The 16,459-nt window shown below is 38.0% G+C and overlaps 1 protein-coding gene across 10 annotated transcripts in view; it reads left to right on the top strand.

Moving 5' to 3' along the window:
- Window positions 1-15,752, top strand: part of LOC142345777 (uncharacterized) — a 118,809-nt gene extending 103,057 nt beyond the window's left edge. For 8 of the 10 annotated variants that reach the window (XM_075398103.1, XM_075398105.1, XM_075398102.1 and 5 more), the window contains 7 exons: window positions 1,287-1,310; window positions 5,231-5,433; window positions 5,928-6,128; window positions 9,172-9,201; window positions 12,776-13,010; window positions 13,434-13,554; window positions 14,084-15,752. In XM_075398103.1, the coding sequence (XP_075254218.1) occupies window positions 1,287-1,310; window positions 5,231-5,433; window positions 5,928-6,128; window positions 9,172-9,201; window positions 12,776-13,010; window positions 13,434-13,554; window positions 14,084-14,508 (1,239 nt within the window). In that variant the 3' untranslated portion in view covers window positions 14,509-15,752. The remainder of the gene's footprint in view (window positions 1-1,286; window positions 1,311-5,230; window positions 5,434-5,927; window positions 6,129-9,171; window positions 9,202-12,775; window positions 13,011-13,433; window positions 13,555-14,083) is intronic. The other 2 variants (XM_075398107.1, XM_075398106.1) reach the window with 2 other exon arrangements.
- Window positions 15,753-16,459: the final 707 nt, after the last annotated feature.

A 16,459-nucleotide genomic window follows, 5' to 3' on the forward strand; every position in this document is an offset into this window, starting at 1 on the left:
TAGAGTAGCTCGTCCTAGTGATGGGCGAAATCTTGCTCTTATTTTGCGAAATTTCTCGCAAGATCTGATCACTGGAGTGACTAAAATGCGTAAATATGCTGTCTCTAACTGGAGTTTTTGGCTATTCACACCCCCCTGACATGCATAACAGATTGGATGGTGCTTTGGTTCAAATTCAAAAACTGTTAGGTAAGATTCAGGAAAGATTCTCAAGCATCATTTACTACCCATTTAAGATTCGTTTTCTGCTGGTGCTACTGAAACTATTCTTACTTGCAACTAGTATGCGCATTGCATTTACTGGATTATGCATTTATTAGCTATGCATAAAATATTAATTGATCTGTAAGACTAGACTGTGTATTAATTGATTGATGCTTTGGGCAGCGGAGTGACCTCATTCACACTATTACCCCTTTTAGAACTTAACCATTTAGCCCTCCCACTGAGACACGTAGGAGGAGGAGAATTATTGCCCCTTCACATAAAATTTGGCCGCGCTAGGTAGGGTGTTGGGGCGGATTAAAGAACCAGAGAATTGTAATCAGAAAAAATTCTATAATTAGTTTGGTTTTACTCTCCCAATGAAAGGGAAGAAGAGGAATTTGCTGAATCTGACGTAGGCGATGCAGAAAGAGAAGCTAACAGAAATAATTTGATTGAAAGGGGCTTTAAAAACGCAGTTGATTGATTATGAAATTTATACATTATTTATGATAACTAAGCATAACTAAATTATCCCTCAATCACGAGTTTTTATTCTTACCTGACCAAAGTGGGGAGAATATAAACGAATATTTCACGCGTGCAAATTTTGAAATGGACAGAATTATTGAATTTAGAATTATTGAAATGATGATCTGTTGAATTAATTACCATAGTTATGATAACCAAGTTAATTATGATTAATAACTTTTGGAAGAAAAAAAACTAAACTAGTGATTAACTAAGCAATTTATTTTTCATCAGAAAGGAAATGACAGGGAAAATCAGTTTGTAATAGATACTACATTGTTGGACGTCTTCAGCACCCGTTATGTCATCGACCTATTCGTAATTATGTAAGATGATGAGAAACTGCCACCTTTTCTGAATACTTCGTTAAATCAATCTTCAGATTATTGTAATTAGCAAAAAAAATCAATATTCAGCTTAATCGGTTGAAGTGTAAACTCTACTCTCGACTAAAAAAAACCAGACTTGCGATAATTCTTCGCAATTAATAAATCAGACAAAAAACTAGCAAAATGTTAGAAGGTTTTATTATTGTTTGTTGTTGTTTCAAGGAGGCAGCCGAGGACCCCGTAGACGTACGTCTTATTTCTATCTTTACTTGACCTTGAGTAGTGCAAGTTGAACTGTTTGTTCAAGTGGTGACTTGAATTGCGGCAACAAATAGATGTTTTGTATCACTGGGATGTTATCTTCTCATATAGTAAACGCACTCCCCACACACCCATTCTCCAATATCCCCCTCCTATTTTAGCTTTCCCTGGGTATCACATATCCAAATCAAAGCATGCTCCCCCGTCAATAAATAGTTGGATATACAATCGTCTATTATGCACATCATTGTACATCGTGAGACGAGAGTAAAATCAAAATCGCCAATAAAACATATGTTTATAATTTAATTGCCCTCAAAGTTGATGTAATTACTTGGATGCTGTTGGTCTTTTTCATGCAATGTTTCGTAAAACTGACTTCAGTTCTTTGTAAGAAACGGTGTACACTGATAAAGTAAATCAGCATTAAATGGGGGCGTTTTGTTTTGGAGCTTTGCTAGTTTGCTATATGCATGATTCGCCAAAATTGCTGTGAAGACATAATTTCTTAGTTGAAAGTTTGCCTTTTTCTGGAGTTTTGTTTGATATCGTTGCCGCTAGCGAGGCTAGCCTCCGTACGCATAGGTAGCTGCTACTTATTCCCAGTCACTCACACGTTATTTGAGAGCGTTTCATCCGAGATTAGTTCGTTACGTATGAGAATGGAGATTTTTTACTTCCACTCCGCTGTTCCCCTCCTATTCTTCTGATTTACCTGATCGTTCACGTGATAGTTACCTAAGCTTTTTTCAGGTTGTTGTCGCAATTATTGTTTTTAACTCTTCTCTATTTTATAACTGACATCGTTTGATTTCATGTTGCAGTGTGTTTGGAACCAGAAATAAGAAATAATACCTTCTTCTGAGCGTGTTGTCGATTTGTAATAGATGTTTATTAACTCTCTCAGCCTCGCAACGGCTATTATTTATGCTCATTTTTAAACCTTTTTCGTAATTTTTAGTTGCTCTCAAACGAAGTTTCTAGCAATTATATTATTCCGGTGGTCTTTTTTATGCGATTTTTTGCTTGACCGTTTGATTTTTTGTCTGACCCATTCAACTTTTCATCCTCAAATCGGGTTAAACAGTTGACGCTCGGAGGGCATTAAGTTTTCTTAGAGCCTAACCGTCTCTAGGAATGCGATTCACCAAAACTGTTTAGAGGAGGCAATTGCATGGTGCAAAGGGGTGGTTCCTTATTTTGAAAGTTCTTCATCTTGACTCTCAGTCACCCCTCCCCACGCAACCTCAACACACACAGTCCTTCCTCCTCTACTTGGCGGTTTTGACCCCTTTCGTCTAGCCCTTTCAACCCAGCCCCAATCTCTGCATTTTATTTCAGGTCTTTGCCTGCTATGTTTTAACTTCGTTTTACCTTTCGATCACTTTTTGTTTTACATACGTCCGTATTTCATCTTTGACTTCTGTCTTATCTCCTTCACTGTTTTATCTCAATGGCATTTAGAATTCTCATCAAATTTACTCAAATGTGTTCAAGGTTAGAAATCGGAATCGAAATAACGAGATAAACCAATGAAGCCTGGCTATGTTTTTAGACAGAATTAGATCAGACAAATTTTGACAGCCCATTTTAATACTTCTTATTGGATTAATTTGCCGAAGATTTAGCCATATTTAGCCGTTTTAGGTCCATATTTTTTCAGTCATGATAGCTAAAATTTGTTCCATGTACTGGTTATAATCTTTTTCAGAAAATTAAAATTATTTTTGCGTAGCCTAGTTTTTTGAGCATTCCTTATCACTCGCCAGTTTTATCTGTTTTTGTTTTTATTCTATTGCTCTGCATTTCTTGTGAAAATTGTTTGAAAGTACCATATCAGACGATGTAGATTTGAAAATTGTGATCAATCTTGGTTTTATATTTGCCGTAGGCTAGTTTCAAAACGAAGTTAAAAGTCTTTGATTTTCTTAGATTGGATGCGCAACTCCATGAGATAAGCTGATTATGTTTCCATTGTTTTGCGCGCAAGTCCATTTCGCAGCAAATTTGACGAAATATTGACTCTGTATTTCTTTATTCGAGTATATTTGCTATCGAACGAAGTTTGAAGCAATAATTGTAAACGTGTTTTTTGTGCAAAATGATTTATAGTTTTTGCGTTTTTGTTCTAGAAAATTATACATTTCCTTAATACGTAAAAAGATTTTATATAGGCTCCGTCTCCTGAATTAATTTGCCCCGCCTGTCGTTCGAGAGAATTTTGTCCGACGTCAGTCAGTTTATATTTTTAATCAATATTTCCCCATTTATATATTTAATAATTAATTAATCAAAACTTTCTGTTTTTGCGCCTTAGATTTTGGTGCGTTTGATTCATCACGTCAAGTTTTTCCATTCAGAAAAATTTAGGTTCCTAAAAGCTTTAGGGGAGTGGTAACATTTGACACTAACTATCCAAATTGGGACTTTTGATCCTATTTGTGTAAAATCGCAATTGACACAATTATAATACTATTAGTGGGGCGGTGTGAGCTTTTCGTTTCTGTTGAGCAAATTGGCTTTGACGTATTTGTACGTGTGTTTTCATGGTATTTTGTGGGACAGACATTATGAAGTATCATAAAACAGTCAAGAAAAGATTTGTGTGCGTATCATTGTATTGTATGTGAATTAAATATCAGATAGGACGGTCGCGAAATGCACACTTTCAATTAGACGTGATGGTATTTCATTTCAATAAGAGAAGAGCATAACAATGGATATGTCAGTATCATGCAATTGAAAAGGGTTATAGAGGAGAATAGATATCGAAGAAGTATAAAATGGTACCCCCGCCCTAACAAATATTGTCGTTATAAGCCATAGAAGATAGACGGTGGCCTAGTGCAATAGATGACTTCTTTTTTATTGTGTCTCTCTCTCATACTTATAGAGATGGGGTGGTTTGTCTGCGTGGGTGTTCTATATACCTACATGTGATGTTATAAATATTTATGATCCATAAAACATATGGTCGTTGCATGCGCTGTGCTCCTGGCTGGCTACCTATCTCTGTTTGCTTCCCATTCCTACTCCTAATCCTATCTCTCTCTTTCTCTTATTATCTGTACTTCTTCTGTTTTGAGTTTGATGTGCAATTGCAATTTCAGTTCAATAGAAAATGGAGATTTAGATACGAATTAAAGGTCTGATTTTCTGATAAATTGAACTTTTAATATGTGTAGCAACCCTGAGTATGGTAAACAAAGTAAATACAGATTGACACGTTGGTTAATTATTCTACGTTGGTTAATTGTTGAAAAATGCGTAGATCAAGTATCTTATAGTGACTGGCTAGAAAATATGGATTGTTGAAGTTTGAGTTCATTTATTTATTAGGTAAATTTTGTAGCTGAATTCGGTTCGAAACTTGTAGATAATAACGTTTCAGCATAAATGAACATCTCCATACGTAGGTATTTGACGGCATTCCTACTAGACTCAATTTCTAATATTATTGGTACTAAGTGTATTAAATTTAATGAAGTTGTACGTCTGAATAAGTGATTCAAATCAATTCTGGGAGACTCAAGACGAACAGAATTTCTTTGAGAGATTAGTGGCATAAGTTCGGTACCGGATTCAGCTTATAATAATGACCAATGTGAAATGAGAATTTTAATGGTGTAACATCTTGAAAATTTACTATCAACGCGTATCAGATTATTCGTCGCGTTAGGACTCTGTAAAGTTATCTTAGCAGTTCATAGCCAGAAAAAGTTCAATCTTATGAGATCTTACGCGATAACATTTCAACATTATAAGATCTTGGAATGGTAAAAGCTACTATCTAAAATGGAGGTTGCTACAGTTCAAGTTAAGTAAGAAAATTATATCTGCCGAATTGTTTGGTTCTGGTTAGCACCTATAAAGATTGCTGTATCTGATCTTTTGACCTCTTTTAGAGTGGCATCTTTGGAGGTACATTCGAGATGAGCAACGTGTTGGAGTACCCTAAGCAGAACCTGGTGTTCTTGAAGGAGCTGGGCAAGGGACAGTTCGCCACTGTACACTTGTGTCTCGCTCCAGGAATCAGAGACTCCAACCCTGACACACCCGTCAAAGTGGCGGTCAAGTTCCTACACCAGGACGCACTCTACGAACAGAGGTACCAACTATGTCAACTCTAGTAGCAAAACTAGAAGTCATAATAACCAAGATTTTCTTAGATAAGCAACGTATTTGTGATCCTGGGAGCTGCCCTTATTTTGCGATACCGAAAATTTTGTGCCACGATTTTAAAAACCTTTTAGAGGGTGAATATTCAGAATTCATTTAGCATGTGTTTCTACGCTCTAGTAACCAAATGTAGCCTCTACGACCTTCAACGGTTTTCAACTACGCGCAACTATGAATATTCGGAGCTTCTTCACTATGGGAACCCACGGTGTCATTCGATAGGTTCTACTCACTGTTACTGGTTCTAGTCTCACTAAGCTGAGGGGTATAGAATGGGAACGAAACGAATGTTCGTCAAGTAGGGTGTTCATTTTTTGAAATTTGACGTATTTGTTAGATCAATAATTGACTTTTGATCAACCAGCAGCTATTGCAGGTTTTCAATTATGGCTCCGGGGATAAACTGTTTGTTTGTTTGTTCAGAGAAGCTTTCAAGAAGGAGGTGAAAGTGTTGAGTGACTTGAGACACCCCAACATCATAATGCTCTACGGAGTCTGTACTCGCAGTGGGCCACCCATGATGATCCTGGAGTTCATGGAGAACGGAGACCTCTACCAGTTCCTGAGGAGACACGAGCCAGAGCTGGGCACATACGCATCCTCTTCCAACATCCAGACACTCAGGTTAGATGACGCTCAAACCTGCCTTGCAAGGAACTTTCCTTTTCCCCAGATATTGCGAATTTCTACAGTTGATATTTCTTCCTCTTTATAGTGGTGAATAATAAGTGTAATACATAATCCCACATCTAATTAGGCTACATGATCCATAATCAATGGAAAATAAAGTGAAAACAAAGATTTTGTTCACCTGGGAAACATCCTTTCTCGCCATTCTTTCTGATGTATAACGATGTTTCCAGCCTGGATATCTTCTGTTAAAACATGCTATGCTATGCTATGCCAATGCTGTGTACATTGTCCGCGCTGCTTTGCTAACAAAAGTGTATTATGTTTATGGAAATGCTCACCGAGTAATAAATACTGAGCGGCAATGCCGAGATATATGCTTCAAATTTTCGACCGTTTTGAAGGCCGTGTTTGACAGACCGTTGAAGTTGTACATTTTATTGTTCCAATCCTCCAAGTTATTCTGGGCGTTAGGAAATCTACGCTAGCCTAGCTTTATTGGTTATGTAGATTTTGGCCAACCGATGAAAAGCTCATGAAAACCGAATTCATACATGAATAAATAGACTTTTTTGAAATTTACTATTGCCTCGAGACTTTTTTGCAATTCTCGAGGCAATAGTTTGTAAAATTTTTCACATTTCCAAACTTATAACGCAGCGTGTACGCTTATGTGCTTAAAAATGCCTCAAGTATATTAGGAATTGGGTCTCTTCAAACTGATAACTGGACGTTCTTAAGTATAACTCGATTAAAACACAAGTTTTAAGTAAAAGTTTGCTCTAATCCATTGAAAAACTTTCTTTGGTTTAATTTGCTTGCGATTGTGAAAATGAGGATACATTTGATATATCGAAGAGTTTAAGCTAATTAATTCAACTGAGAAAAAACGGTTCAATCGTGGTTTTGAATTTAACTGTTTCATTAAATTTAACTGTTTCTGATAGAAAATGAGGTTTAGCAACAGCTGCTATAGTTAGCATTCAAAGTTAACTAATCAATGCATTTTGTTTTGTTTTCGGCTAAGGCAACGCACGATTAAGCAATTTTCTACGATGGTTGAGAAAATAAAGTGTAAAACTTTCATATCTGCACTGTTTTTTTTATCGAATGAACAACATTGTTCTTGTCTCTACCTTCATTGTTTCCGCTTATACACCCATAAGAATAATCGATGTAACAATCCCGATTGTTACATCTATGACTTCACTTAGATGAACTTTGCTTTCTGTTGTCTACCAGATATAATTTTAAAAAATAATATGGTTTCTCTTTTCTTAATAAATTATTCTCTATTATCTTATACGAACATCTGTAGATTATCTTCATTAGTAAGTGTATGATTGATCTAGGGGTACGTTTTATCCTGTAATTGAAGAGTGAATGCTTCCAAAACTTGCTCTTTGTTGATTCAAACTTTATCCGCGCATGAAACTGATTGTGGGGTGCATTTTAGTGGATTTCTAAGGTTTTAAATAATGTATCAACGATGCCTTCGGAGGCCAAAATGCAGATATTAAATGGATATCAATAATAGTAATAACAGATGTTTCGGAGGCCGAAATGCAGATATTTGGCTAATTGGTCATTCGTTTTTCCGTTTGATGCTTGAGGAAAACCTAACATTTCAGCTCTTGCTTTTGTCGTTGTTTCATTGGGTTTTTGAACTGTAAGCTCTTCGTTGTCAATTGTTCGTGGTTAATTGCTCAGCTCTTCGTTGTTAATTGTTCGCGAACGAAGTATGCCGAAATTATTGTAAATGTATGTGTCGTTTTTTGCTAAATTTTTGGTTGACTATTTCCTTTTAGAACAGTCTTTGGATTACACTTCTCGAGTGACTTTTTCACGCCTGACTTTTTATTTCTTGGTGATTAAGTCTATTGCTAAAATAATTGTAACAATTTTAATAGTAATTAATTGCTCTCAAACGAAGTTTGTAGCAATTATATTAGTCCTGTCGGTCTTTTTTTAATGCGATTTTTCGCTTGACCGATTTTTCGTCTGAAGCTTTTGAATTTTCGTCCTCAAAAACGTGATAAACAGGTAGCGCCCAGCGGGCATTGAGTGCTCTTAGAGCCTTTCAGCTCTGTTTCAGCTCAAACTGTTTTAGAGACTTATACTTATGGTGTGAAGGGCGGTTCTTAGAGGTTGAAGACCCCTCAACTGTTGACCCCCCCCCCCCAACTATTGCCCCCACTACCCGCGCTTTTACCCCCCCCCCCACTGCTGTTGCCCTATCAGCCCTTGGTGCACCGCTCCCCCACCCGTTTCTAGCTACTGATGAACAACCGCTCGCTAGAAACACGCAAATTTATACTATTTTGCACAATTTTTTTCACGCTTTTTGAAAATTTTTGACATCTTTTGATTTTTATCAGCCCTAGGTGTCAAGGAACCTCCTTTAGGTTTTAATAATAGGTGACTGCATGGTTTCTAGTGATTATTGAATAGTTTCAACATTTTAACATCCGAATTTTAGCATTTTTTCGACAAAACGTGCAATTTTTTTCAAGTTTTTGCTAGTTTAATTATAGTTTTCTCACTCAATGATTAAGCATTTGTTTGATAGCCCTGCTTGTCGTTCTATGCAATTTTTGTGTGATGGAATAGAGCTCTCGTAAGAGTCGCATGAAACATCAAAAGAAGCCGAAATTTTTCAAACCCAGAATGTACGCAGTTCACCTAAATAGTGCATTATTGTGAAATTTATTCTTTATTCTTCATTGAAGGCCCTAGGTTAAATTGTTTGGGCTATTTATATATGTAACAATTTAAAACTCTGTTAGTGCTCGGTTGCAATTAAGCTCTTAATAATCTGTGCAGTGTTTGCTCTGCACTTGAATAGAAAATTTTTGGGTGGTTTTCTATTTCCTAACTTGTTTTAACTGGTATTAATTAAGTGAAAATTGTCGAGAAATTTCTAAAAAGTAGTACCTTGACATTAATAGAAATCAATATGGGATGGCTAGGGTAACTTTGTGTTGTGTGAAGAAATTAGTAGGGAATAGATAGTAATTTGTGTGTTGTTGTGCTGCAGTGGGCTCGGAGGCATCTGCCGAACTCTAGGGTCAGTACAACACAAACAAACAAACAAGCAAAAACTACAACCCATCTGACATCGTGCCTAAATATCTATCTTTCTCTCTATATATCTCCTACTGCAACTCTCCCGCCAGTCGCCTGACAAGCTCTCGGCCCTAAAATTAGGCTGATTCTTTTAACACATGGCTGTCCTTGCTTGTTGTACTACACACAGTGTCTCTCTCTGTCTTTGGTACCCTACCAGTTAACCCGGATAAATGTGTGCTTGTGTCTTGGATAGATACAAAATAGTAGTGATCAATTTCTCAGACTGATTAACCCGGCTGATTTCTCAGTTCTCTTGTTGCCTCCCTTAGTTCCTCCCTTTCCTTCCCTCTGATTGCTAGTTTACAGTGACTGTCGAAACACTACCTCGTGCTATGCCTTAACTTAAGTACACCCTGTTCTTCCTCGCCTCAAAAACCACATAGTTGAGCGTGATTAAAGGTATTTCCTTGCGCCCTACTTGTTTTGGTTCTGTAAGGTTTTACTGACACACTCATGATGTTGGTGATGTCATTGTTTAGGTGCTTACTTCTTGTCGTTATTTAGTTTTTTTGTCACCCTCCCTCTCTCGTCTCGTCCTCATCATTCTGTTGTGTTCAGTTGATGTAGCTTCGCGCTACTCCAAGTACTTTCTCTACTCTAGTGTGTGTATTTGTGTTTCATCCAACATCATGGTCTAGTTTGTGCCGATTGTGTTTTTTTGTTGCATATTCATTTATCCGTTCCAATTATGACATGTTGCCAAAGTCAGTCCTTTGAGGAATGCAGGAGTAGCTCAGCAGAATGGAGTTGGACTGGACTGGGTTGTGCTGTTTGTTATTTTCATTCCCTTTTCCTCTCATCAGCTGTGGCTCCCTGTCTTGTCACAGAAATCAAATTATTTGGTTCCCCTCCAAACTCAAGATTAGCTCACTACACACCTAACAAACTGGCTCAGTTATGAGTGTTACTGTAGTAATGATCAAAACTTGTTCATGTTGGTTTTTATGTGAAGAAAGATATTCTGTAATTAGTGGCTGTTGTAATCCCGGTTATCTATTGATTCTGTCTAGTAATTTGAGAGTGACTATCTAATATAGCTATGCCTAGTTAGGTGATTTTTTTCCAACCTGTGAAAGGTCTTTGATCTGATCTGGATTGACTATATCTATACAATTATGATAGTCCTCAGCAAGTATTGATTACATTTCGTTGTTGTGCTGTTACATTATTATTATTGCTATTACCATTGTGGGTAAGTCACGTGTTTTGGACAAGAGCCAATGTGGCTTTTGGGTGCTTTGTGATTGGGTCAGGCGATAAGACTGCGAGGGTAAACAGTTGAAGGTTGGGGGAGGAAATTGCAGAAGACAAAGAAGAGAGTATAAAAGAGGAGACAACAATTTGTTTGATTAATTACTTTGCTAAAGAGAGAGAGAGAGAGAGAGAGAGAGAGAGAATTGAAGGGAAGCAAGGAGGGAAACAGGGCCGTTTTTCCGCTGTTTGCCCCTGCTATGGAAAAATAGGCCAAGTGTGGACAAAGTGGATTAGGAAGAATGGAAAAGTGTCTGGGAGTTAATTGGAAAAGAGATCAAGTTGCAAATTGAAATTAAGGCTGAGGAAGGGAGAAAAGAGTGTCCTTGTCTAGTTACAGTGGAGAGAGAGAGAGAGAGAAAAAGGGGGAACGAAAGCAGTGGCCTATAACCTTATTGCCTAACAAGTTGAGTATTAGTGTGTATGTGTATTGGGGTGGCTCTATTGGTATAATGAGGTTGGGTATTTTTGAGATACTAGTAATCCAGGAGTGATCTGGGATGTATATTGATATAGGAGTCAGTGTCTGGATAGCAGTTATTACTTCCTTCTTGCCCTGTTCTATTAATACATGACATCTATTGCTGTTGAAAATCATGTGAGTGAATGCATATACAACCGAGATATGCATCAGCAATTTTATATCCAGCTCTCATGATTAATTTCATCAAGTTATTCTTTTGTATCTTGTCATGTGTGTGTAGTTAATAAAAGGAGGAGGGGATCTGTATTAGTAATGTCGTTTTTCTCGCCATTGATAGGAAGGAGGGCATTTCTTACATTCCCTGAGCTGTTGTCTTGTCACTCACAGTTGATTAGCCATTGTTAATTATTGATCAATCGATAGACAGGTAGAGATAGAAGTTACATGGAATAGAACATTACAGGTGCTTTATGATATTGGATCCATAAATAAGGTAGTAAACGATGAATGCGTCAACTGAGTTTCTCAGTCGATTTAGAACGAGTGTAGACACGGAAATAGCAGCGAAATAACTCAATGATTTCATTGAGAGGTGTCTTGGTTTTGAAGAGTAATTTAGAAGCAATGAAAGGTAGTGTTAGTGTTGTCAACTGTTTTCACCATTTTGTACACTGCCCTTGTGTAGTCTTAGTCGCATTTCATAGTTTTTGTTTTAAAAGTTAGAAAACAACCAAGCTTTGCTTTTCGGGTTATTTCGCTCATAACCTACTGTTTTCTGGTACCCTCGTACAAAATAGCAACCGAACAGTTACTATTATGAATGGTTGTCGGGTAATAGTTACTAAAAACTGTAATTAGTGTTCCAAATGTAATCCATTGAATTCATCAGAGTAACCCTAGTTTGTTTTTCTTTTTTGTTCCATTTTCTGGTTAGATTTTACTGCTGTAAATGTTCCAATCACGCTTCTTCAATTGAAATCAGTGTTACTTACTCATAACTAACCCTTGTCAATCGAGATATGTCTGTAGTAAGTAGTATTTTGCAAATAAATATATGGCAAACTGCAATTTACAATAATGTGCAGTGATCAGAGATGTGTAGATCAGAGATTTAAAAACTGTGAAATGGGTGCTGAAAAATGGAAAACGATATAATCCAAAAACGATATATTCCAAATAAGGGGATATTTTGCCCACTTCAAGAATTCCGTTTTGAGTCTCAATTAAATAAATGAAGCACAGACATACTTTGTTCATGCTGTGAAGAGAACGCGCTATCTGTTGCTTCGAATTCCGACCGTTTTCTTAAATAAATTTGCAACCTTCCAATTTCACCGGAATTAAGCTAATTACGTGATAATACGTTACGATCGGTCGTAATCGTATTTCGTGTAATGGTCGCACTTCTCTGATGGTAACTCGTATTATGAATCTAGCAAACTTGTGGCTCCTGACTGGTTGAAAAAAAATAGTAAAATAGCTCTAAAAGTTTTACACTTGTTACCGCGATCGGTCTACTGATCAGCAGTAGAGTGATCGCGGTAACAAGTTTAAAACTTTTAGAGCTATTTTACTATTTTTCTTCAACCAGTCAGGAGCCACAAGTTTGATAGATTCATATTTGTCTGTACAATACAAATTAACGATATTACAAAACTTTAGAAGTATCCGTCAGTCTAGATAAGAAATAAACGATGGCGCCAACCCTCTAAAAGTAAGAGCTGCAACAGAATCCGTCTAAATATCCAACTATATAATCTGGCGTATCTGTGGTTAACATGTGAATTAAGTATGCGTGTGTGTTTGTATGTGATGAGCATAGTGGGTTGTGTTGTAGTGCTGGCACCCTAGTCTACATGGCCAGACAGATAGCAGCTGGAATGTCACACGTGGAGAGTGTCAACTTCATCCACAGAGACCTCGCATCTAGGAACTGTCTGGTCGGTCTTTCCTACACTGTCAAGATTGGGGACTTTGGCATGTCGAGGGAACTGTACTCGAATGACTACTACAAGATAGAGGGCAAAGCAGTCCTCCCAATCAGGTGGATGGCCTGGGAATCCATTGTTATGGTTAGTCTACCGCTCACTCACTCATTTACTCACCTGTCTCATATAGTACCGGTTGTTTAGTAACATAAATTCTTTCACCAAAATATGTGGAACAAAATGTTCAACCATCAAACTTAAAAACTGCAAGACAAAAAAACGGATCGAGCGAGTCGGTGCGTGGCAGAGAATTTTCAGAAATAGTCATTGGTATTTAATCACTGGAACAATTTTTCTATTCAGACTACTGCCTTCTAAGACCAAGAAATTCCCGTCAGAATGGATCTCAGGCCGAGAGAAATGTCGGAATTGCTATTAAACTAATTTTTCGCCTGTTAGTTGGTCACAGAAATATGAGGAGCATTGTCTTACCTTAGCTTGTTTTTTAAAATTTATCAGTTTTGTCATCTGATTAACGGTTGTGATAAACATAAGCTTGTGTTGCAGGGTAAATTCAGCAACAAGAGTGACGTGTGGAGCTTTGGTGTGTTGCTGTGGGAGTTGTTCACTCTGGCCAAGTGTCAGCCTTTCTCCAATCGCACAGACGAACAAGTCATCGAGAACCTCAGTAAGTATATCACTCTCTGCTTCTTACGCTCTAGCACCACCACCACCATCGTCATCCCTCGTAAAGTCAGAACAGCAGATCAAAAATGGAATATCAATCAACTAAAACCACCGCCGCAATTCGATCAGTTAACTAAATAAGCCAGCGATAATGTTAAATTTGCATGTGAAATAGAAGAAACTTGAGAGAAGAAGGAAAAGGAATATGAAAACGGGCTATTAGAACACACAATTGCGAGCTTAAGACGCTGTGTTCTTCGCAATGGTATTTAATGATCTTCACAGGAAGATACACTTGTTAAAGTTCTGAGCAATGCGGTTAGTACTGAATTCGAACCAGTATCTCTTATTGTGAAGATAATTACAAGATCATTGTGAAAATCAATTCACCTTGTCTGAAGCTCGAGATCTTGTACTTCAAATGAACTATTTTCTCATTCTTTTTTATCTCGAGTTCTTTTCTTGTTTGACAATAGTTGGCCCTGCTTAGACCTCCCAACACATTGACATGCAGCGGTTGTTTGTTTTAGCTAATATCTGGGAGAAGAAAGAGAGCGAGACTCTGCCACAGCCGGGCAACTGTCCTAACGAGGTGTTCGACTTAATGAAGAAGTGCTGGCACAGCTCACCTGATCTGAGGCCCAACTTCAAAGAGCTTCACAGTCAGCTGACCAAACTCAACACCCTCGACTACTCGCCCTCCACGGTACCAGGCGGACCTCCCCCCAACCCAAACGCCACCGCCTCACCCTCGGCAATCGTCAGCCCCTCCACCTCCTCATCCTCATTTCCCACAAATCCACCACTTACATCCACTAGTCTATTTTCACCCCCTACAACATCCTCACCCTTGCCCCCTGCCGCCCAGCAGCAACAGGTCCCGAACGTCATCTCTCCTCTACAGCAAATGTCCTCCTCGTCCTCGTCAGTTGGCATGGCAACAGCTTCCTCATAGGCTGAAGAAAGACACATTTTAACACAGTCCAGTCCATCAATAAACAAAACGAACAATCTGGCCTCGTGAACGAATAGAGAAGCGCTTTCCTATTCTGCTACCTTATTCAGTGCTCTATTCTCGCTTTTACTTGGTGTAGAGTGGGGCCAGTATCAACTGCGAATCCTAAATGGTCGAAAATGGAGAGATACAGTCGGAGGAGGAAGAATCGACCAAGAGGATAAGTGGAAGTGGAAATATCATGTGGAATTCTAACGATGAATTCCACCTCCACTACACAAACCACAACCACTGCTTTCTAGCCTTAAAGCTTCAATTCTCTATTACAATACAATGCAAATGTCTAAATTACATCTATCTAAATAAATTCTATCTTAACTATGAAATGCCGCTGCCTTCTTTGGCGGCTATTTGTTTCTTTTTCTCCAAATTCACAGTCATTGGAGATCGAGAGCCTTTTAATTGTATGTGAATTAGTTTACGAACCAGAGGTGCTAAGGATAATGATAATAATAATGATATTACTAGTAATATTAATAGTAACATAGTTATGATAACAGTCCGTGACAATCCGAGCCAAGTTAATGAGGGGTGGCGTGAGTCGAAAAATGTTTTTTGAACCCTTCTCAAACAAGTTTGCGGGGTGACCTTCAGCCAAGACAGGATAGGATTTGCAAACGAAAGATGGATGCCGAATTGCGTTCGGCTATATGCAGTGAAAGAGAGGAGAGCAACTGTATTTTATCCCAAACAATAGAACAGAACAGAGAAATATTTTGACATTCAGTGCGGCATTTATTCCTTCATGCATTCATACGTGTTTGTTCATTCTTTAATTAGTTCATCCCTCTCCTCTGTTAATGGTCCAATCAGTCGAATAGATCCACTATTTTTATACCTCTCTCTCCTTCCCTCTTACTTTATGACTTTCTCTCTCTCTCTCTCAATCAATCAATCAGTCAGTCGCTCAATCAGAGAACTATTTGGTGTCCTCTCTTCTAAGAGACAAGAAACAGCAAACACAGCTGTCTTAACGAGTGGCGAATGATGATCAACAAGTGAAGAGCGATACAGCTAACAGTAACGATGATCTTGATGATAATGATAACGATGTTGATGTTTTAAGGGAAACTACATTCCGCTTTTCTGCTATCCAATTTTCAATTTGCGTCAACTTTGTATTTTTTATTGTATATAGAAAGTTAGTATAAGTATTAATGTTTGAATTATACTTCTTATCTTAACTTCTCTTTTTTTGAGCATTATATTCATTTTGCTTTATAGAGCTAATATGTTCCGAGAACTATGACAATCCCGCTCTTGTTTCGTCAGACAAATTGTCGGACTTAGGTTTTATCGGGAAATGTATTCATGGTTGCCAGTGCTGATCTTGTTAGGTGCTCTAGCTGGAAAGCTATGTTGCTGCAGTCTTATTGCTACAGTCAAAGATGATTGGTTTTTAACTGCTCTCAAACGACCTGCGAACCAATTATTGCAGTCGTGTTTTCATGCAAAGTATTTGCTCGAACGCTATCACATTAATAGGCCGGCCTGTCGTTTACTAGAATTTTGCGCTTCGTCACTGGGCTATGTTCTTTGAAGTGCCCAAAGAATCTAATTGAAGCTGTAAATGTGACAAAATTATTGAATCTGCAATCCATCAAGTTTTGGAAAAAAATTAATTAGTTTTGGAATCAATCTAGAGCATTCACAGTTAATGTTTTTGAAGTATGAAAACGACGAAAATCAAGAAAACTAAGTACCACTGGTTGCAAGAAGAATTTTTATGGTAAACGTCCAGTCCAAAATTGAGTTTTTAGAATCTTATTCCTCACCCTGCACATCGTTCAAGACGTGACCACGTGTAGCCAAAGACCACCCCCCCCCCCGCACAATGCCACCCCCCCCCCAAAGGCTGCGCTTACCTTTACGTCCCTTCAATTGAGCTAAA

Source organism: Convolutriloba macropyga, chromosome 9 (genome assembly GCF_964194025.1).
Source record: "Convolutriloba macropyga chromosome 9, txConMacr16.3, whole genome shotgun sequence".
Lineage (NCBI taxonomy): Eukaryota > Metazoa > Xenacoelomorpha > Acoela > Convolutidae > Convolutriloba > Convolutriloba macropyga.